The following is a 21,783-nucleotide window of genomic DNA, read 5'->3' on the forward strand; positions in this document are numbered from 1 at the left end:
GCTGAGAATCGTGGATTTGTGATGTGATTAGATTTAATAAAATACATAAGGCTTGCCAATCTAATACTTTCTCGAACCTTATATTGATAAACACTTCAACGGCTTATAGTTCCTGCCAAGAATGGTATAGAGCCCCTAACAACTAATCGCCATGGATCATCCAGAGTCAACGGTTTGTTTAATAACTATTATAATACCTATAAACAGTTGCTTTATGTTGGTTGATGGAGCACCTGCAACCAATTTATGCCTACATTAATTAATGCACAACTAATCATTCTTACATAGGCAGGGGCTGGTGTTTAAAATTCCCAGTTTATTACAAACAATTCAATACGGCTTGCTTACGTATGCGGCGATAACATCCTGTCCTTGATGCATATATACTTTTTACTCGTGTTAACTAGTATATTACTATAATTTTAAATTAGTAATTCCTTCTTATGCATTGTCACTACCATGTCCTTGTATCATTATTTATTTGGAGGTTTCACATAATTTCAGAGTCAAGAGAGTGGTGTTAAAAAAACCCCATTCGATGACTTGAGTAGAGATGATCTTATCAACAAATGCAAAGGGCTACTGGCAATCGCTCAAAAAGCCAAAATAGCCAAATCAGGTATTTATCATACTGACATACTTAATAAATTAATGTAGTGTATATAAGATAAGATGTAATTAATTAACTAAACTTTTAACAGAGCTCCAAACAGAACTTGATGCATGCAAAGTAAGGTTGGAGAAATGTGAGGAAGAAAAAAATGCTAGTTCAGAAACTACTAAAACTCTACAAGAGCTTGTAAACTCCTTGACTGAACAAAAACTGAACTATATCACTGAGGTTGACTCAGCTCAAGGCAAGATTAAAGCACTTAACACCAAGTGTAGTAATTATGAGGAAAACATCAACACTTACAAAAGTGATTTGATTGTTAAAGATAGCAAAATTGCTGATCTAAATCAAAAGTTATCTGATCTTGATATTGAAGTAACATCACTTAAAAGACAGAACAATAGACTTTTGGAAGAAAATGAGCAGTTGTTGAGTCAACTCACTGAGTTTGAAGCTAGAGCAGCTGAGTTTAACAACATTGGTATGCAACAGAGAGAACAGCTTAAAATTTTGGAAGAAAGTGTCCATACAGGTATTTTATTATTTAGCATAATTTATACATTTAACATACATGATATCTAATTATTTTTTTTATTATAATATTCTGTTTTTTTTTCAGAAGAGTATTATAAAAATCAATTAGGTGAATTACAGAATACAATCCAACAATTAGAAGCGAAACTTCAAAGCAATTCAGATTTTGAATCAAAGTTTAATGAAGTAAATGAACTGTATGAGTCAGAAAAAGCTAAAAAAGAAAAAGCAAATGTGAAATTGAGGAGTTACAAAGATAAAATTTTGAAGTGTGCTGCTTGCATTAATCAATTGAAGAACTCTAGATTTATTCTTGCTAAAACAGTTAAAGAATATTCAGAAAATATTCCTAAATGGCAAAATGATATCATAAAGGCATCAAAGGTACTTGATAATCAAATAAATGAACTAAACAGTGAAAATATGTCATTGAAAGAAAGACTCCAGGAATTAGAAAAGCAACTGAATGAAGCTAAAGAAATTAAAATGAATACTAGTGCTAGTGATTCTCAAATAACTGGCTTAAAAGAAGAGATCACATTATTAAAGGGCCAAGTTGCTCATTTGGAAGACCAATTACAAAGCAGTGCAAATGAAAATACCAAACTTATCACTGAAAAAAAATACCAATTAGATGAAAAGAAAGTACTGGAGGAGAATCTAAATGAATGCACTCAAAAGTTGAGTGATATCACTCATAAGCTTTATGATCTTGATAAATCAATGCAAACTCTACAAAGAGAGAATAAAAAATTAAATGATGCGTTACAAAACACAGTGCAAAATAGTGATGAACTTGATAACTTAAATTTGCAAATAAAAGCTTTGGAAAGTGAAAAATCTATTTTGGTAAAAGAAAAGTTAAATGCTAGAGACAATGTTGTAGAACTTGAAAATCAAAATAAAGTGTTGTCAGAAAAATTAGCAAAGACTAAAACAGAGTTACAAGGAATTCAATCTCAGTTAGACTTGGTGTCACAAGAAAAGTCTGCATTTGAGATCAACTTTAAGGCTGAGAAAGAGAGTGAGGTGAATACATTGAAGTGTAATTTAATGGCTCAACAGGAACAGTTTAATTTGCTGAAGAAGGAGTATGAAGATTTACAAGATTTAAATGGCCTATTGAAGGAGGAAGTGGAAACACTTAAACTTTCATTAGAGCAGCCTAAAGATGATGCTGACAATTTATCTGATTTGAATGTCTCCTTACAAGCTGACATTGTAAAGCTAGAGACCAAGCTATCTGCTTATAAACAGGAAAATTCTTCCCTTCTATCAGAAATAAAAGACGCACGAAACAAATCGAAAGAGTTTGATAACTTAGTGGCCGAATATGAAGATGCCAAATCTAAATTAGCCAGCTATAAGTCTGAAAATACAGAACTGTTAAATGAAATGAAGGAAATCAATCAAGTACTAAAAGAGCGTGGTGAGGCCATATCTAAACTTCAAAAGGCTATTTCTGAAATGGAGAAATTAGTAGAAACGCTAGAAAAGGACAGAGAAAATATCAATCAAGAGAAAGTTGAACTTCTACAAAAGAATGAAAGTCTCACAAGTGATTTGAAAAATTTAGAACAGAAGAGTTTTGAAAATACTGAAACAGCCAATCAATTGAATATTGAAAAGAATAATGTTATGAAAGATTTGGCCAAAAAAGACGAAATCATTTTAACTTTGAAAGAAGAAATAGAAAAACTCAAACAACAACAAATGTCATCAGGTATTTATTTTAATGAATCTTTAACATTCCATTTAGCCAACTGAACCGTTAATATGTTTGAAGATAACATTAAATATGTGTATTATTGTGTTACAGCAGAATTACCTAATGAAGATATGTCTACATCTACCATATCAAAAGCAGAAGAACATTCTCGAATGAAGGACCTAGATGAGACTTTTGAAGAGAAGTTAGTGTAGAACCGTTTTTATCTCCATATTTTTTGATTTTATACAGTACCCTTGACAAACCCCTAACTTTTTGCAGGTATACAAAGTTGAGGATATTTGCTCTTAAGCTGAAGAAGAAATTGAACGAGACCATAGCTCAGATGCAGCAATCAGAAAAGGATAAAACTCGACTTGAAAAGTTACTCAGTGAGAGCAAATCAGTGCATTGTGCAGATGAAGTGGATGCTCCCAAAGTAGAGAATACTGCTGTATCAAAAACAGATAACAGTGAACTTGAAGAAAAAGTAAAATCATTAACTGTTGCTCTTGAAGCTACCGAAAATGTTTCCACTGAACTTGAGAAATTGAAAGGTAATCATGATTTTAAAACTATTTTTGTAATGCTTCATAAGATGAAAAATAAGAAAAGACACAAATTAATTCTTTTATTTCAATATTTCAGCGGAGTTAGCATGCAAGACTCAACAACTGGCTACTGAAGTGGAAGCCCATAAAGTAACAAAAGACAACCTGGAGAAGGCTCGACGCGATGTCAAGAAGAAGAATGTACTAAGTCTTGAGATGGAAGATTATGAAAGGTCCATGAAAGAGCTTTCAACAAAAATGGAAGAGAGTAAGAAAAAAATGATGCAGGTTTGTTCCAAAAATGTTTGATCTAATTATTAATCAATACAACATTAGGCTGTATAAGTGACTGAGTTTTTATTTTGTTTACTACAGATGGAATCCACAATAGACACACAAGAAGGTACGATCACAGCAATGAGAACACAAATAAAGCTATTGGAGGAACAAATAAAGACTGAGGAGAGACAGAACAGGCTTGTCAAAGAGGATCTCCAACACGCCATTGAGGATGGTAAAGAGAAAGATAACCTGATTCAAATGAAGAACACCGTCATTTCAAAATTAGAACAAGATCTTGAAGACGAAAAGAGGAAGAATGAGGAATCGGATTTAGAGATGACGTCATTACTTACCGACAAAGAGAAAGTAATAATGGCGCTAGGCGAAGATAAGACTGAGCTCAACAACAGAGTAAAGAAACTGGAGTTCAAGTGTTCGGAACTGAATGAAAAACTAAGGATAACTAATATAGAACTGGCAGATCTGAAAACTGAGTATACTAGTTATAAGGTAATGATTTTGATTGCGATAGCGCTGTACGTTTGTTGCTATGATGTTTATTATACTTACCACATTTAGCATAGATACTCACATGTGGCCCGTATCGCTCACCGACCCGTCTATATCTAATAATGGATTCGGACCAGCTATAAAGTTTGGCACGAACAATACTCATATACTCATTTTAATAAATCAACTTTAATTTCAGGTGCGGGCTCAAGCTGTTTTACGTCAAAATCAAACAGTGGATCATAGTCAAGAAGAGCAACTGAAGGAGGAAGCTGCTGCTATGAGGGCACAGATAGAAACATTAACAGCCAAACTCACTACAGCACAGTATGTATATCTTGTTTATTAATTGTTATACATAGGGCTTGTTTAGTATTCGAAAAGAATAAAAATTTCAGATGTAGTTGCTGTTGGATTATTAGGCAGAATCGGTTTGTTAATCAAATAGCAAACAAAAACGCTTGGAGAACTTGCGGTTACGGGGCCTTGGCATTTAAAAATTGATGGCCATTGATTTCATCAGGCTGTATTTTTTTATGACATCACTCTTTAAATAAGGTTGAATTAAATGTTATTTCGGATTATACATTCAGGGCGTACGGACAATTTTTTTACTTATTACTTTTTGCAGTTACAAAGCAATGTATAAAGTCGGACTTAACGTCTTACTCGTTCGCTACTAGTTAACCTTTAGGGGAAGAAGTGGCAGGATTTTGTTGATAAGCAATTTATCTATCCTACTTTAGTCAGCCGTTTTAAACATTGTATGTGTCTTTCTAATTTTAGGGCTGACTGTACTCTCTCTATCAAAACATTAATGACAAATTGACAATTCCAATAATATGCAAATGTATCAATTTTATAACCGTGGTGAAAACAAAACAAAAATAAGTATTTCTACTTGTCCCGCCATCAATAATGTTCGTGAAATGTTATTGTCACAGAATCAAAAGAACATGTGTTTTATTTACTTGTTATTAAGTATTTGTTTAAATATAAAACAATGAATAAATATGTGAAAGTAAAGACATGATGTTCTGATATACAATAGGGTGATGGAACAATTATGCAAAATATTTATCTTGCTAAATATCCTTCGTGTTTAGCAGTTTAACACATTGCCTAAAAACATGGTTAATGGTTAAATACCTAAAATGATTGGAAATAAATACCTAAATTGATTTGTTTTTGCAAAACCTATACTAAGCATCAATATGTGAGCAACCATTCAGAATGTATAGCCGAAAGAATTTGATTGATCGCTTGAAAAAAAAAGTTTTTTTCTAAATCTATATTGCTACTTGCTACAGTTCCATTTAACGCATTTGTCTTTCTATATTGATTACTAGCCGTTTTCCCGCAGTTTCACCCGCGTCCCGTGGGAGCTTCTGCCCGCACCGGGATAAAATATAGCCTATGTTACTCGCAGATAATATAGCTTTCTAATGGTGAAAGAATATTTAAAATCGGTCCAGTAGTTTTTGAGTTTATCCATTACAACCAAACAAACAAAGTTTTCCTCTTTATAATATGGGTATAATTTAGGCGATCACCAAAAATATTTTTAAGACTCTAAGCTGAGGCACCAAATAAAATAAACAACTCCAAAAAAAATAAATTGACTTTATTAAAAGGGCACTTAAGTATATAATATTATGATCCAAAAAAAATAAAATAACATCAGAAAAATCGCAAATCTCGCACAAATATTATTTTTGGTTCCCAAAATGGATTAATGGTCACCAAATTCTATCCAACTAAAAGATTAATATTACTACCAAAATCAAAGTTAGTGACGAAAACGAATCGCTGCAAAACCGACTCCACGTAGTCTTTTCTGCCCTACCCCTAGAGTGCAATTCAAATCCGCGTAGGCGCAGAGGGGCGAGGCGGCCTGCGAGCTGAGGCGCAGGTAGTTTTTAAGGCTCGCCGCCACGGCTGAGGCTGGCCGGCAGAGCCGGCCAGCAAGCCGAAGCTGCGGTGGTGAGCGTGAAAACCATCTGCGACGATAAGCTCGCATGGGACCGCCGGAGCCCCGCAGTGCCGGAGCCGTGACAGAAGCCATGCTTGCTGCATGTTTCGTGCTTACATTTTACTACTGAGTTACACACAAATTCATATAACAATAAATAAGCGACGTACGTTTGGGAACCCCAGTATATTAATTGGTATTTGGGAAATATTCTAGCGATCGTTAGCTTTTTTAGTCTAACAAAAATGACCAAATTAGGAGTCATGGTATTACATAATTGGTAACATCTAAGTAGTGACAATATATAATATTTGGTCTAAAGTGTATTTTAAAGGCGTCCATATATTTTTTTAGTAGTCAATAATACGAAAAAATGGTTTTACCTAATAATATTTTTGGAAACGTTATTTGGTGACCATTTATCCATTTTGGTAACCGTTTAGAATTTTTTTGGTAGTAAAATAGGTACTTTTTTGGGTGGTGTTTAAACACAAGCCTTATAATATTAGTATAGATTTATTGTGTACGTCACTAGTAGCTGAAAGCAAAGAGCACTGTCCTCTCTATGCTTTCTGAGATCTTCTTTTTTACTTAAGTACATTACCGGCATTTGTATTTTCAAGGGAGCAGATAGCAGAGAAAACTTCCGAAGTGGAGAGTACTCGGCGACGCATGTCTGAAGCGACGAGCGAGGCGGCGCGGGCGCATCAGAGAACCACTCGCCTGCACGCCGACCTCGCGCGCCTCTCGCAACAAATTGAGTCGGAGAGGACTCAGAATAAGCTGCAGGTGAGCTGGATCAAAAGACTGTTGTTTATTCATTGTTATAGTCCTAGCCAAACTTAATGGCGACTCGCAACTAACATCTGATATAGTATGAAGTATGCGCCTTGCCAGGCCATACCCCTCTGGCACCGAGTCCGGATCTCGCGTAATACTCCAACCCACAATATGTTTGGCACACGCTTCATTATTAGGAAAGCAATCGATGGTACAACAGCTAAACCCTTTTCATGATCGTTACACTTATCAAGAAAAGTGCATGCTGGACATTTGCCTTAAAGTTCAGCAACAAGCACAGACAAATTACATACTACGTGTGCGATCTCATCATTTTCTTCAAACTATTACAGGTCTCCACTTTAACACAATGTTACAAAACTCAAATAAGTGAAATGGAGGCCAAGCATCAGAACGAGACGGAAGCTTTGAAGAAGCAGCTGGCGTTAGCTCAGGAGACGAGGAAGTCTGGCAACGTCGCAGCCTCGCTGATGGACGACGCTAACAGAAACCAGTACATGTTGCCAGTTATACCCAAAGACGAGAGTAGTGACGGCGAGATGGACATCAACGTGTCTATGATACCGAGGGAGGAGGGAGAGGTAATGATACTATTTGTTGATTCAACTAGAGTAAGAGAATCTGAACAATGGATGATACAACCAACAATATTCGTCTAAAACAGAATTTCTAATGCTAGAAAAATATAATTGTCCGATTTTATAAATTAACAACGACTAGCAAACTAAGAATATAAAAAATGACATGTATCACGCAAAAGTACAATTTGAGTGGATTTTTATTAAACTTTGCAGTAATCAGAATAATATATATTATTATATACTTTTTATCCATGCGCACGAACTAGTTTTCTCGGGGCTAGATTTTACGTAGGTATGCTAAAGACCCGCGTCTATAACATACGTAAAATCTCCATCACAAAGCGTGAAGCGTATTAAACAAAGAAGTCTACACTCACAATATCTAATTAGTTATTGATTGGTAATTATATTGTGGTCATGGTGCATTGTGACGTCACAGTGGAGTGTTCTTTTACAAATAACATATGACAATCGCACACTTGACACTGAAGAACTACGTAAAAGCGTAAATACCAGGTGCTTATTACGTACTTATGTTATATAAACATGTGCTACTGTAATTAACTTCATTACGGATGGTTGTATTTGTATAGCCGTTAATAATTACAATTTTAAAAGGCGTTACGCTATGACGAATGTATTTGTACAACATTTGGAATAACAAAATAGTTGTGTCCTTCAGTAATTTATTAGAACTGATTGTTCAACCTTTTACTTGTATTGAACATCAAATCTGCATCGAACTGAGATTTAGATAACCATAATGTGTTAACCAATGGTATTGCAACATGTTATCATCTTAATTCTAAAAACCATAATTATTGTTATTGAGTCTCGTCATTCTTCTTCAGACTGTATTTACTGTATCGATTTATGAATGTAGGTATGTTTAAGGCACTACTACTAACAAAGCCTTTGAAAATATCGACTGATGTTGTTTCCAGGGTTCAGAATCAGCTCCGTCGCCGCCTCCGTCGAAGCCATACCTTGTGGCTGGCGGCGGCAGTCGGTCGCCCGTGCCTCTAGAGCGGCTGCTGGAAGAGGGGGTACCTGATGACGAGGCTATGGACACCTCGTCCTTCGCCCTCACGCCCGACCAGGAGATTGCCGACCTCAAGCGGAGGCTACAAGCTCAGCAGCAGAGGTTTGAACTACTTCCTTTTCTTCCTGCCCTGTTCCTAACTATTCCCAAGTCATTCAGATGGGGTTACGCGTCCATCCATCTCAACATTCTCTTCTCTGCTACATGCACCCTTTTCTCATCCTTCTTTTTCAATGCCCAACACTCTGGACCATCCATACAGGACGACAGGTCTTCAGGTTGAGGAGCACCCGTGCGTTACAGATAGTGCTAGTTACCTGTCGCCACTTCATCCATCCAAAATTAATCCGATGCGTAATGTCTCTGTTGACCTCACCGTCACTTTGGACGAGTGAACCAAGGTGGTTTGTACTACATACAGACTATTGAAGATACTAGCTGTTTTCCCGCGGTTTCATCAGTGTCCCGTTCGCGGTCCTTGTTGTAATGTATGTCTTGTAGATGCAGTGGTGGATCTAACATAGTGGTGGGCACTGTGGGCACGCTCACGACCTTGATATACTCTTGATGTCACTCTTATTTCTTTTATTTATGTACTACCCCTTACCTGTAATAAACCTCTTTATTACCCTTTCCTAAAAACGAAATATTATTAATACATAAATTATACTCATGTTCTTTATTTGCTATCCCTCAGAGTGAAGCACGTGACGGTGCTGCTGGCGGAGTCGGAGCGCGGATGCGCGCGGCTGGCGCAGCTGAGCGAGCTGCTGAAGGGCGAGCTGCGGCGCGTGCGCGGCGCCACCAGCCAGCCGCACAACACCGAGTACATGAAGAACGTCACGCTCAAGGTATAGCTCTCCACAAACTTTTTGCCGTCAGTTGAAGATTGCACGAGGCTCACTGCGCAGAAAAAACTGGATATCAACGAGTGGCGAGGGTGGCGGGGGTCGTATGGCGGGGGAGGCGGGGGGCGTATGTGTGAACTTATGTTCGGAATTCAATTTACTAAAGACACTTTTAACGAGAAATGGACATATGGAGGGTAGAGACTAGGAGTTACTCTTACTGTATATGTCAAAAGTACTTACTCTATTATCAGATGTCATTATTATGTCGTTCTATTTCTATTTTTTTTTTATGTAGATGTCAAAACAGAAGAAAACTGCTATTCATTCTGCAGCTTCTCTCTTTGGTATATTTTGATTTATCATGCCAAAGAATGACCCAAGCATACATTACTTAGTACCACAACTTGCCATTACAGAGTAAAGGTCATTGTAAAATTCGTTCATAACATATTCACTTTGAATACTTTTAGTCCCTTATAAAAATATAGTCCATAAATAAAATCTATGACAATTCTAGTTCCTGACACTGCCGCCCGGTGACGAGCGCAGCAGGCTGGTGCCAGTGCTGCAGAAGATACTTACTCTCACTAATGAAGAAACACAGAAAATTAACGCCGTGGCTAAGGGTAATACTTACATCCTACTAATATTATAAATGGGAAAGTTTGGGAGAATGTATGTATGTATGTTTGTTATTCTTTCACCCATAAACGACTGGACCAATTTGGTTGAAATTTGGTATTTATGTAGATAAATAATACTCTGGATTAACACATAGGCTACTTTTTATTAATATACCATGTGGGCGAAGCCGCGAGCGGAAGGTAGTCATATTTAAATTACAAATAATCATCAATAAATTACAAATAATGGTATCAATAGCGCGGGGACTTCCCCGTATCAGAGGAAATGCTTGCGACCAGCCTTTTGCCTTTGTGTATTCAAAAATTACAACTAAGATACGATTGTTTTAATCCACCGGCTTATATGTTTCATTAATCTTAATATCACGGGGAGGTCCCTAGTATGAAGATTAAAAGAAATAACATAAATTTCTTCAATATTGCATTAATTCGCATTTTAGATGTACCTATATTATATGAATGTTTTTATTTACAGGTTTGGATCCGAATCCGAGCAAAGGCTGGGGCAGTTATCTGCCGTGGCCCGGAGGGAAATAATATACTTAAAGAAATATATACACAGTATAGAGTGCGATAGTCGTGACTAAGCAATAGTAAACTGTAAATTGTCTGTGATTACAATATTATCGGATGCCTTTTCATTTACTTCGGAACTTTTATCTATTGCATTTGTACTAGACTTTTGTTCGATTTTAATGTATTTGTAACTATACATTATTTATTTTGGAAATTAAACTAGCCATGTAATGTAATTAGGTTAGAGAGAGAAAATATAGAAGATTATGAAATACTTACAACTGTTATTATTAAATAACTAGTTACTTGTAGAGTTGGGTACAAGGTTCGTCATCAACAATCATTACATTCACTGTTTAATTATTATAAAATTCTCAAATGTTGTTTCGTTGACGTGTCTATGTTCCGCATGAGTATTCGCACATACAAATTGCTGAGTTTTTTTTCTAGAAAGTGTATTATGTGTGCGATTAACGATAACATTATTCAATATTTCTTAATTACATTTTGTGAAGTAATTTCGTAAAACTATTGCAAGCGTTATTGCAAGACAACGAGTTGTACGACCGGTTCCTAATTACATACGATTAGTTAATCTGCACTGTTTTGAAATAAATCTGTCGTTAAAAACACGAATAATTAGATGAAACCTATAATGTTACAAATGTTATCTTTATTGTCGTCAAACTACATTCCGTAACTAATTTCATTGTTGATGATTTTTACAGATTTTTTTGTCTAAAGAAACTATGTTATAACCGAAATTCAATATTATTATTTATTTATATACAATCCAACAATAAAAAAGAAGCTAGCATAAACAAGGTGTTTGTATATGACATACTTTCAATTATAATTATTTACATTTCTATATTTTACATCCATTAATTAAAGTTTACACTTTATTTTGAACTAAGTATTTTCGAATTTAACTATAAGAACATCAGGATATATTTAAACAATTAAATACATTAAAAAAAAACTTGTCTTATTTTTATATATTGCACCCGGATTCCACTTATTTAAGGTCTCCTGAGAAACCTCACAATAAGCGCCGTTTCAAGGATTACCACCTTCTGAATGAGTTCCTTGAGACAGCCGCCTAATGAGAGCCTCTGAAGATGTTGATCGAGGCTCTTGGCCATTAGACCACTGGCGATCACGACAATCGGCATGAACTGCGTGACATTTTGGTTATTTTCACGAACTGTGTTGGGCGGATACTTGTAAGCAAGGTACCTCAAGATCCTCAAGTTAGTATTGCAGAGCAATGTGCTGGTGGATGATCTTGGCTACGTGGTTGTAGTTTCTTTTATTGGCAAAAGATTTATATTTTTGGTAACTTATTGAAATCTTTACAAACTAAGTTAATCTATATTTTTCTTCTCACCTGTGCTTGAGAGCCCATTAGGATAAAAACAATCTTTGAAAATATATAGCTAAATGCCTAGTAACCCGCTTAGGCAGCTGCTATATTATAAATACAATGAATCCATGATTGCTACTCTTATCTTAATGAAACTGCAACAAACGTAACATATGTTAAGTTTTAATCATTACAGCAAGAGGGTGGAATATCGTTTCATCAAAATCGGTACAGCTCATTTCGAGCATAAATGTGTAACAGAAAAAAACCTTGTTTCGCGTAACGGCTCTCACTAATCCCATGAAAGTTTTATGGCGACCCTTTCTGATATTTATGTAGATTTATAATAATTTATAAAAGGTATTCCTTCAATATTACCCAGTCATCGAGCAAGGATATAGGCTACTTTTATCAAATTGGGTGTAGTACTTTGGGAAGCGGGCGAAACCTCGGGAGCCTGACAGTAATATATGTTCGTTCCTTGTTCATAAACACGGACTATAGTGACTATTTATAACTGAGCATTAGGATCGGTATAATGAAAGTGTAAGTAAATATCAAGGCTTTATAAAACAAAAAGGTTTGTACAACACCTACGTCGAACAGTGATACTTGGCCTTTATGTTATATACCTCCGATAAAGCACGAAGAAAAAGAAAGTTCTGAACATCCGGTTTTCCGACGGTTTTTTAAAAGCAATTTAATTATTACAAGAATTATTGGTTTATATGGGACTGTTATTAATCATTGCTAGAATTAAGACATTATACTTTATTATAAATCTAGGGTTTTCGCGATGATTCACAAAAAAGTGACCGTTTTGATTTTATTGATTGCATTTCCCGGGTGAATTGTTCACGGCGCATGCTCGAAAATTGCTCGGAAAATTCGTGACTGCGGCTGCAAAGGTGAGCTTTTCTTGTGTTTTATCATAAAATATTTGAAAGAATTGGTAAATATAAGGGTTTTGTGTGATTCTGAAACACATCTAATTAAAAATCAAAACAAAAGTGCTTTTCCTGCGAAATTAATTTGAACATCATCTGAGTACAGGTATCCGCCGGTATGAGATTCGATTCATAAATTACGCAATTATTGTTTTTATTACGCTTATTGCAGTGATTTTTTATGAACAGCTAAGACAATGCCAGTGATTCTTAATTTTCTCTAATCGTTTGCGAAAAAAATGCAACGCCTGTAAAAGCAACAGCAGACTTTAATTCGCATAGATCTAAAATATAGTGAGAAGATCGGCTAACGTTTTCTATGATATTTCTTATCATCATTTATTTTTCCCTTTAATCCTGTGCCATTGTTTGTTGAAAGTGAAAAATAAGAATTTTCCAATTTCAAAGTTATGTCATGTTAATGTCACCGTTATTAATTCTCGAACAAATACCGGGCACAAAGGGATTGCTTGTGAAAAGTATGATGCAGGCACATGCTCAAGATGGACGCACTGCAAAGCCCATGTGCGTCGCCGGTACACATGCTACGTAGTGCGACATGCGATTATTCTAATTTTGAATCATACAGTCGCAAATACATCTTAACTACTTGTATAGATCACATCAACTAATTTTAGATCGAATGCACTCTCTCCTTGTGATAGATAATAAATATATATGTAGTCATTGCGTCGGGATCGTTATGCACTTTCTGACGAGCCGCCGGTATACGTCGTATGTTATTAAATTGGTAAAGAAACTTGGTAATTTCGGATTCAAAAGAAGTGTTTAGAAAACAGATAGAACTTCGTAGTAAGTTAAATCACTAACGATTTTGTAGTAAGCTAAATTGCTAACAATTTAAATCGGAATGGATCATTTAAGACTCAAACCTTTGCCTTTAAACGTCCGGAAAACATCGTGATATTTTTTGGTTTAGTGCGAGAGAAAGTGTGCTTTTTGTGCTTATGGAGAACTTTGATCACACGTTACAGTTTAATTATTCTTAGCCAGCATAAAAGGCAATTAGTTTGCGTATGTAGACAAGACACAGTCTATATTTGGCTGAATGGCTCCGCTGTATCGATGTCCCGGATGTCCTATGCGCACGCTCGGAGAAGCGACACCCTATAGGGACTTTTGCTACTAATTCAATCGCGAATTATTGTCAGTGCGCCTTACTGCAGTTACGACGTAGCTCGTACGTGCAACATATAACTGTAAGAAATATCTTACTTAGTTCACTGATACCTATCTGTACCTACCTATAGACAAAAATTGAGTTTATGCTGCTCGAATACCCAATCGAAGAATCAATTTCAAGTTTTAGATAGAGAAACGGTTTTTAGTTTCGTGTTAAATTAAACAGTAGGTAGTTGCCGATAAGCTAAGAAAAGGCTTTCAATTGAACTTGAAATCTGGTTGAGGAAATTTTTTTGTTAAAATCTTGTTGTTAAAATCTTGTTGGAATAATTCGGTCTTCGGAATTAGGACGGATTCCTTCATACGTACTCTCATACTCCATTTACTATTTTACTATTTCAATTGGTTGATTTGTTAAATGAAGAAATCATTGGAGATATCTGACCTAACAATTCAGTATTTTCGAAACTTTGTCTCTGTTTTGTGCAGGTTGCAAGTGGATTTACTTAGTTTCGCATAACGCGCCACAAGGATGGGTAAGGAGAAGACTCACATCAACATCGTGGTGATCGGCCACGTAGATTCTGGCAAGTCCACCACAACCGGACATCTTATCTACAAATGCGGTGGCATCGACAAGAGAACTATCGAGAAGTTCGAAAAGGAGGCACAGGAGATGGGCAAGGGCTCCTTCAAGTACGCTTGGGTGCGTAATTGCCTATATCTGGAATATTATCTAAAAGCTACTTTGCTTTAACTTTGCTATACCTACCTAAATTAATACACCTATCTATCATAGGCAGCTGTCTTCAGGCCGCTTTGTTTGTTTTGTCACCTAAATTATGGTGTTATTTATTGGTTCTAAAGGCTTCCTTGTTGCTATAGGTGTTGGACAAACTAAAAGCAGAGCGTGAGCGCGGTATCACGATTGACATCGCGCTGTGGAAGTTCGAAACGGGCAAGTATTATGTGACCATCATCGACGCACCCGGACACAGGGACTTCATCAAGAACATGATCACTGGCACCTCCCAGGTAAGTGGCTTAGTTCCATTTTTAAAACACATTGACCATCACCGTTTCTTATGTTCATGGATGATGATGTCCTCCTAGCCGATTATCGGCTACGGCGGCTGTTCTCATGTAAGGAGATTAGCCAACTACGCAGGACATATTATAGTGCACGAGCATTTGCGCAGACACAGGTGCACTCACTATTCCTTAACTCTCATAGCCCGATGGGACGGTAATCCGACACGACCGGAGAGAGATCAGGCGCAGGACCGACATTTACGTGCTCTCCGATGCACGGGTGTATCAATCACCAGCTTCCAGGCTCCGGGCTGCTTTGTGAAAGTCTTCTAAAACCCACAAAGCGATTTCGGCCCGACTCGGGAATCGAACCCGAGACCTCGTGATTAGCAGCCGCACTAGCGACAGCTAGACCAACGAGGCAGTTCAAATGTTCATGGACAATGGTGTTGACTGTTGATGTTATTTATTAGGCTGACTGTGCGGTGTTGATTGTGGCCGCGGGCACGGGCGAGTTTGAGGCGGGCATCAGTAAGAATGGGCAGACGCGTGAGCACGCTCTCCTTGCCTTCACCCTGGGCGTCAAGCAGCTGATCGTAGGTGTTAACAAGATGGACTCCACTGAACCTCCCTACCACGAGGCACGCTACGAGGAAATCAAGAAGGAAGTGTCCTCTTACATAAAGAAGATCGGTAAGTTGTCGCTTATTTCAGCTGTGTTTAAACACGTCAAAGGTACCACTAGAATCGCACTTTGTAATAGGTTCATAGTCATTACCGGCTGCAAACTACAGATTAGTTGAAAGTTGTTTTATTTCTCCACGGTTGACTGGATTTGCAGTCTAAACTGCCCCAATGCCCAGATGACCACGGTCGTGCCCTACGATTTGTACGCCAGTATTTTCTTTTAACATAAAATGTAATTGGTCATTGTCTCGTTTGACGCAGCGTTTCATTTGTTCTCGCAATTTCTTTGGCAACTAGTCAGGCAATAAAAATAATTTATTAACAAGAAACGCTCTGAAACTAAATGGGTCGGTACTTAGATGTGACGTAATGTTCCTAAGTAGAACGCAAGGAGACGTTGAGGTCAAATAGGTACTTACATAAGCTTGATGTGGCAGGCTACAACCCCGCCACGGTGGCTTTCGTGCCCATCTCGGGCTGGCACGGAGACAACATGCTGGAGCCCTCCGACAAAATGCCTTGGTTCAAGGGCTGGACCATCGACCGCAAGGAAGGCAAGGTTGAGGGCAAGACCCTTATTGAGGTATGCACTACATAAAAACTATATTATTGATCCAAGGACAAAACCGCAATGAAAGGTTATGTCAAGGTGATAATTTAATGTGTGATGCCAGGCAACGAATGCTTTTTTTTTAATATTCTTATTTAAAAAAAAGCAACGCATCGCAACTAAATTTTTTCGTAACTTACCAGGTGAGGTAATCAAATATTCACCTGAACAAATTGCGATGTAGCCTTAAGCCTCGTCTAGGCTTGCAGTTGGTAAAGGTGAATAATCTAAAATAAACTTTGACCTATCAAAGCCACTGATGTGTACAGATTTTCGAGCGGCTACTTTCATCTCATTCCTTTCAATTGAGTCCTTAACCTCTTGGTATTCAGTTTGTAAAGCCTCTCTCTGAAAAAGGGCAGCAGACGACTTGTGGCAACGACATTAATACTTAGGCATTTTGGATTCACAATAGTTTTCAATCGATATTGAAACTGCTCTAGTAAAAATACGAATCTAATTCATGATATCCTTTAGGTTCACTCACAAATGTGAAATGTCCTTCGAAAGGGTACAAGGGATGTTATCATTATAACTTATGATATCCTTGTAGGCTCTGGACGCTATTCAGCCCCCATCCCGGCCCACGGAGAAGCCGCTGCGCTTGCCTCTGCAGGACGTGTACAAGATAGGAGGCATAGGCACTGTGCCTGTGGGCCGAGTTGAGACCGGCATCCTCAAACCTGGTAAGAGATATCTTCTCAGCAGTAATGAAATGCAGGACCGAAAGTAGAAATAAGACTTCCACAATTATAGGTCGCGAGCTATTAGACTTTGCTTTTTGCCTCGCATCCTTCATTCTGGGAATATTTATTAATCGGTAAAAAGCGATTCTTGTCAATTGATATCCTTCCACGAAAAATTCATAAGTAAATAAGATTTCTCAAATCGGAATTTCCAAAGATAAGCGGATTCAATTAGTGTTTAACTGATCTAATTACATATCTAGATTAAGAATCGTGGTAATAATGGGGATACATTTGTAGGTATGGTAGTGGTGTTCGCGCCTGCTGCTATCACCACTGAGGTGAAATCTGTAGAGATGCACCACGAGGCCCTGCAAGAGGCCATGCCTGGAGACAACGTTGGCTTCAACGTCAAGGTACGAACCTTCAACAAAACTGCATTCACTGATTGATCATCATCCTCCTGCCCTTTTCCCAATTTTCTTTATGGTCAGGTCAGCGCAACATGACTTCCTCTTCCACACTTGTTTGTCTGACATTATCTTACATTCTTTCTAGTTTAGCTACTAGACTTAAAAAAACGGACTTGTGCAATTTAAGAAATTTGTAAAAAAAGGTGCTTATCTTCTTTACAGAACGTGTCTGTGAAGGAACTGCGTCGCGGCTACGTGGCCGGCGACTCTAAGAACGCACCACCTAAGGGTGCTTCCGACTTCACTGCTCAGGTAACTCGACTCTGCCGTGACTTTGGTTTTGTCTGGTATATCCAAATGTAAATATTATTCCTTTGGCCATTTGTTGATCAAAATACTTAATTTTCTTCTAAAATTGTGCTCACGCAATTCATTGTGAGACTATAGACGAGTTAAACTATTAAATAAATTGTGTCTACACTATAAGATATCTATATTGTTATAAATCACGCACACTGTCAGTATTGCAAAGTTAGAAATTTTCTAAAATACCTACCGACACACATACCTAATTCGCAAATGTTGCGAAAACTTAACACCCCAGTTGAGTTCATTGCTTAATGTTATAATTAGTTAGTAGTTGTAATAATAACGTGTCCCCTAATTTCCTGCCGCCTATCGAGTTTTGTAATGAATATTATCGGTTGACCTTGTGCCTACTGTAACGTAAAACACATATTGTTCTGTTGTATGACTGTTGCATGTCTACATAGTGCTAAATTAGTAACTGATTGGTCAAATTACTAACATAGTTGAGCAGCCAGATACAACGACCCTTTATGCCTGCGTTAAATGACCTGCCTATGCAAAAGTCTACTGACCAGGCACCTATTAAGTAGATGGCAACTAATTAGTTCTGCTTGAATATTTCCCGGAAGAACAGATTACTCCAAGCGTTAAAAACCGTTGATTATAGATACCGTCTTTAAGCATTTTCTTCTGCGTAATTTTTCGCCTCCAGCGAAATAAAAAAAAATCTTCAAGTTGACTAGGTTCTTCCGAGTAAGTCGTGCTTATGCTGCAATCTTAGGGACAGTTCATCTTTAGCTCAGCCACCTTGCCTACTCATGGTCGTACTATTTTGTAAAACCTATACAACAATCAAGATATTATTTGCTGAAAATCTAATTACACTCTGTCGAGAGTTATGCTAAAGTGACGAAACTAGCATTTTTCTATTAACATTTATGTGAGCGGTTAGTGAGGTAAAATTTAATCGTGCGGTTGAGCACTTGCAACACACCAAGCGCTTTCAACTTCTCTCTAATGATCTACCTATTGCTATGCACTACCTATGCTTCAACCTCATCCCCTGCAAGAAGCAGAAAAAATTGAGGGTTACATGACTAACTGATGCAGATTATTTTTGTAGTTCCTGTTCTCGTGACAATCTTAGAAATTTTGGGAAGAGCTCAATTAGTCTGTCCTGCGACAATAGCTATTTTGGAGAAGAAGATTATTATGACGACAATGATTTTAAATAACGGTACTTCCGATTCGAAGAATCATAAAATACAATCTCCCGATGACCTTACCTACACAACTAGTTAGTATTCTCGAGGTCTCTCTCTATATGTTGCTGGGGAGTTTGTTCCACCACTTCTTCTTCCCAGCAAAAACACATAGGAAGTAGTGAAGGGCGGGCGTTTTGGGGGCTGTCTTTTGTTTTGACATTCGAAAAGTGCTGATTTTTAGCCTACTTTGAATAAATGACTTTTGATTTTGATTTATACGTACGTGTGATGTTCAGGTGATCGTGCTGAACCACCCGGGCCAGATCAGCAACGGCTACACGCCCGTGCTGGACTGTCACACCGCGCACATCGCCTGCAAGTTCGCCGAGATCAAGGAGAAGTGCGACCGTCGTACTGGTGCGTACATTTGCTCCATGACAACAAAATTTGACATTGTTTGGTACAAATAATATATCCAAATAACTTATATAAAAAAGTTAGTCTTCTTCAAGTGGTACTTAATTTTTCATCACAGCTCGCACATTGTGTTTTCCCGTTTCAGCTTCTAAGCCCCTCACCCAACCGTCCTAATACAGTAATATTTATACCCACCTGTGAATCGACCTCTTTTCCATATCCTTATCCATCAGTAAGTAATACAATAGCCCATACGCATCATACAATAATTTTGACCAATTATAAACAGGTAAGACTACAGAGGTGGACCCGAAATCGATAAAGTCTGGCGACGCGGCCATCGTGACGCTGGTGCCCACCAAGGCGCTGTGCGTGGAGTCGTTCCAGGAGTTCCCGCCGCTCGGCCGCTTCGCAGTGCGCGACATGCGCCAGACCGTCGCCGTCGGCGTCATCAAGGTATTGCTGTCTATCCAGCTATCTGTTGTTCTGTGCCGTCTCTGATCAACAAAATGCTCAGCTTACTTTATTAATTTGATCGTCTTTTTATTACAGAGTGTTACCTTCAAGGAAGTCACAACGGGTAAAATTACCAAGGCTGCCGAGAAGGCCCAGAAGAAAAAATAACTATGGGGCATGTTAAGCAATGTAGTGCAGCCGACCAGCACCTGCAGCAGCGCGGCGGCCGGCGGCTGCACTACCGCCCCGTCGAGTCCTAGCCGAGTCCCGCCCCCCCGAGTGTCTCCCCGCAATCGGAGCTTCTTCACTGGTGACATCACGCTCGCCCTCTACGTATGCATTTATCATAGCACGATATTCTTAAAGTTAGTTCGTTTTAGTTACGCTTACGTGTTAAGTTTATATCTTTGTGATTATTTTAGTCGTAAGTTACTCGCCAAGTTTGAGTTTCCGTATCTGAAAGCTCGTTACGTTTTATTTTTCCATCGCAAGGAGTTTAGGAGGAAAAGCAATGGAGTGGTGGTTGGATTTTTAAACCAATTCCGTGCACAGAACAACACTATGACTGCTTCGTGAATGTCATCCGACTCATTCTGACACCTATTCTCGTTGATATGTATTTCTTGATCATTTCTAATTGTTATATTTTATTTGTTATATTCTATATATTTTTTCAGTATCACGTTTCAAATTGTCTTCTCATAAATCCATAATATTATAATATTCTGGTTTATTAATGAATAAAATTCATTGTACTTATTTATATTTTTAATATGCCTAGATACGTAGGTGTAAGTATTATCGTATCTAATTATTTCACGTTATAATGGTCGAAGATTATTGTAAAGTTAACATCAGCGTAGTTATTGAGGGAATTTGATTGTAAATCAATCCCCTGTAGTTAGCAGTATGACTAAAGCGTTAAAAACGTAATGATAGAAATTTTGAAATGTTTGTAAGGCGTAGTTACCTAATTTTTGTTCCTAGTATTTAAATGAAAATGAATTAATTTGAACTTCTGTGTGAGGGTTTGAATATTCAATTCTAATCTACCCATTAAAACTGTTTCCATAATCTTAACTGTTTAGATATTCTTACGTACGGAAAACAAACTCGAGACTCATTTTAAGCTAAATGTAACTTTGTAATTTTTTCAATAATTTTGTAAAGACCTTGATCCTTGATAAAACCAATAAAGAAGCTACTGGTATTGGACGAGTTTTATTTTATGAAGTAAAATGATCTTATACCCATATGACTAGCTGTCTCCCCGCGGTTACACCCGTATTCTGGGTAGAACTTCCCATACCCAGGCTATGGTATTCTGGGCTTAAGTACGACCTTTCCAACAGTAAATAATTTCTGCAATCTATTTAGTAGTTTCGAAGCCAAGGGTACAAAACAATATTATTGTAATTAAGATCACTGTACTTGGCACAGCTCCCATGAGATTCCAAGGGATGCCATAAGTCAAATTATGCCTCTGGTATTTACACCGTTTTGGAAATAGTTTGAGGAATGCGAATCCCAAGTTCCCATGGCACCCACCTTCGAGATAGATTTTAAGGGGTGCCATGGGTTGAACATAATGGGTTACCTACTAGAGGCGGATATGAATAAGAAATATTTTTATGGTGGTCATTCAATTATTAGTGGAAATTCTTCTTTTGCCACGTGGCACTTTATTTATTTCATTTGGAATTCCAACAAGAAATACACAACTTCATACATAAAAAATACAAACACAACCATGCAATGTGTTTCCTCATAATGGAATCCACATCATGCCGTAGACCATTTAGCCCACTTCTACAGCTTGTGTGTGGTTTTCCTTAACCGACTATTCCGAGAAGTAGCAAAATCAAACTATTTGATGATGAGTGTGCTTCATGGTCGTGGAGACTTTG

General features: G+C 37.6%; 2 protein-coding genes across 6 annotated transcripts; both read left to right on the forward strand.

Annotated features, from left to right (window-relative positions):
* LOC124638094 (GRIP and coiled-coil domain-containing protein 2-like) lies at positions 1-10,879 on the forward strand. 2 transcript variants are annotated; one of them, XM_047174934.1, is made up of 15 exons: positions 1-172; positions 505-619; positions 702-1,145; positions 1,233-2,870; positions 2,967-3,060; positions 3,138-3,412; positions 3,504-3,694; positions 3,782-4,198; positions 4,398-4,525; positions 6,794-6,959; positions 7,304-7,552; positions 8,497-8,696; positions 9,292-9,445; positions 9,963-10,071; positions 10,565-10,879. In XM_047174934.1, the coding sequence occupies exons 1-15, from the start codon at positions 152-154 to the stop codon at positions 10,624-10,626; spliced, it is 4,263 nt and encodes a 1,420-aa protein (XP_047030890.1). In that variant the 5' UTR covers positions 1-151; the 3' UTR covers positions 10,627-10,879. The 2 variants fall into 2 exon arrangements, with proteins under 2 accessions (XP_047030890.1, XP_047030899.1); XM_047174943.1 differs by having other exon boundaries at positions 2,970-3,060.
* A 1,900-nt stretch (positions 10,880-12,779) lies between these two features.
* On the forward strand, positions 12,780-21,086 carry LOC124638134 (elongation factor 1-alpha 2). Of its 4 annotated transcripts, none has more exons than XM_047175014.1 (11): positions 12,780-12,879; positions 14,551-14,767; positions 14,947-15,096; positions 15,567-15,786; positions 16,218-16,363; positions 16,944-17,076; positions 17,377-17,492; positions 17,712-17,801; positions 19,300-19,420; positions 19,710-19,876; positions 19,973-21,086. In XM_047175014.1, exons 2-11 carry the CDS (start codon positions 14,594-14,596, stop codon positions 20,042-20,044), a joined length of 1,389 nt encoding a protein of 462 aa, XP_047030970.1. In that variant the 5' UTR covers positions 12,780-12,879; positions 14,551-14,593; the 3' UTR covers positions 20,045-21,086. The 4 variants fall into 4 exon arrangements, with proteins under 4 accessions (XP_047030970.1, XP_047030995.1, XP_047030978.1 ...); XM_047175039.1 differs by lacking the exon at positions 12,780-12,879 and adding an exon at positions 13,014-13,034; XM_047175022.1 differs by lacking the exon at positions 12,780-12,879 and adding an exon at positions 14,060-14,138.
* Positions 21,087-21,783: the final 697 nt, after the last annotated feature.

This window comes from Helicoverpa zea, chromosome 2, assembly GCF_022581195.2.
Source record: "Helicoverpa zea isolate HzStark_Cry1AcR chromosome 2, ilHelZeax1.1, whole genome shotgun sequence".
Taxonomy (NCBI): domain Eukaryota; kingdom Metazoa; phylum Arthropoda; class Insecta; order Lepidoptera; family Noctuidae; genus Helicoverpa; species Helicoverpa zea.

Bases quoted from the DNA above. Each gene is read 5' to 3' on its own strand.
- LOC124638094 (XM_047174934.1), top strand. From the start codon at position 152: ATGGATCATCCAGAGTCAACG. The intron at 3,695-3,781 runs GTTTGTTCCAAA...TGTTTACTACAG, and splicing joins GTAAGAAAAAAATGATGCAG to ATGGAATCCACAATAGACAC. The intron at 8,697-9,291 runs GTTTGAACTACT...GCTATCCCTCAG, and splicing joins CTACAAGCTCAGCAGCAGAG to AGTGAAGCACGTGACGGTGC.
- LOC124638134 (XM_047175014.1), top strand. From the start codon at position 14,594: ATGGGTAAGGAGAAGACTCACATCAACATCGTGGTGATCGGCCACGTA. The intron at 15,097-15,566 runs GTAAGTGGCTTA...GTTATTTATTAG, and splicing joins TGATCACTGGCACCTCCCAG to GCTGACTGTGCGGTGTTGAT. The intron at 15,787-16,217 runs GTAAGTTGTCGC...TTGATGTGGCAG, and splicing joins CTCTTACATAAAGAAGATCG to GCTACAACCCCGCCACGGTG.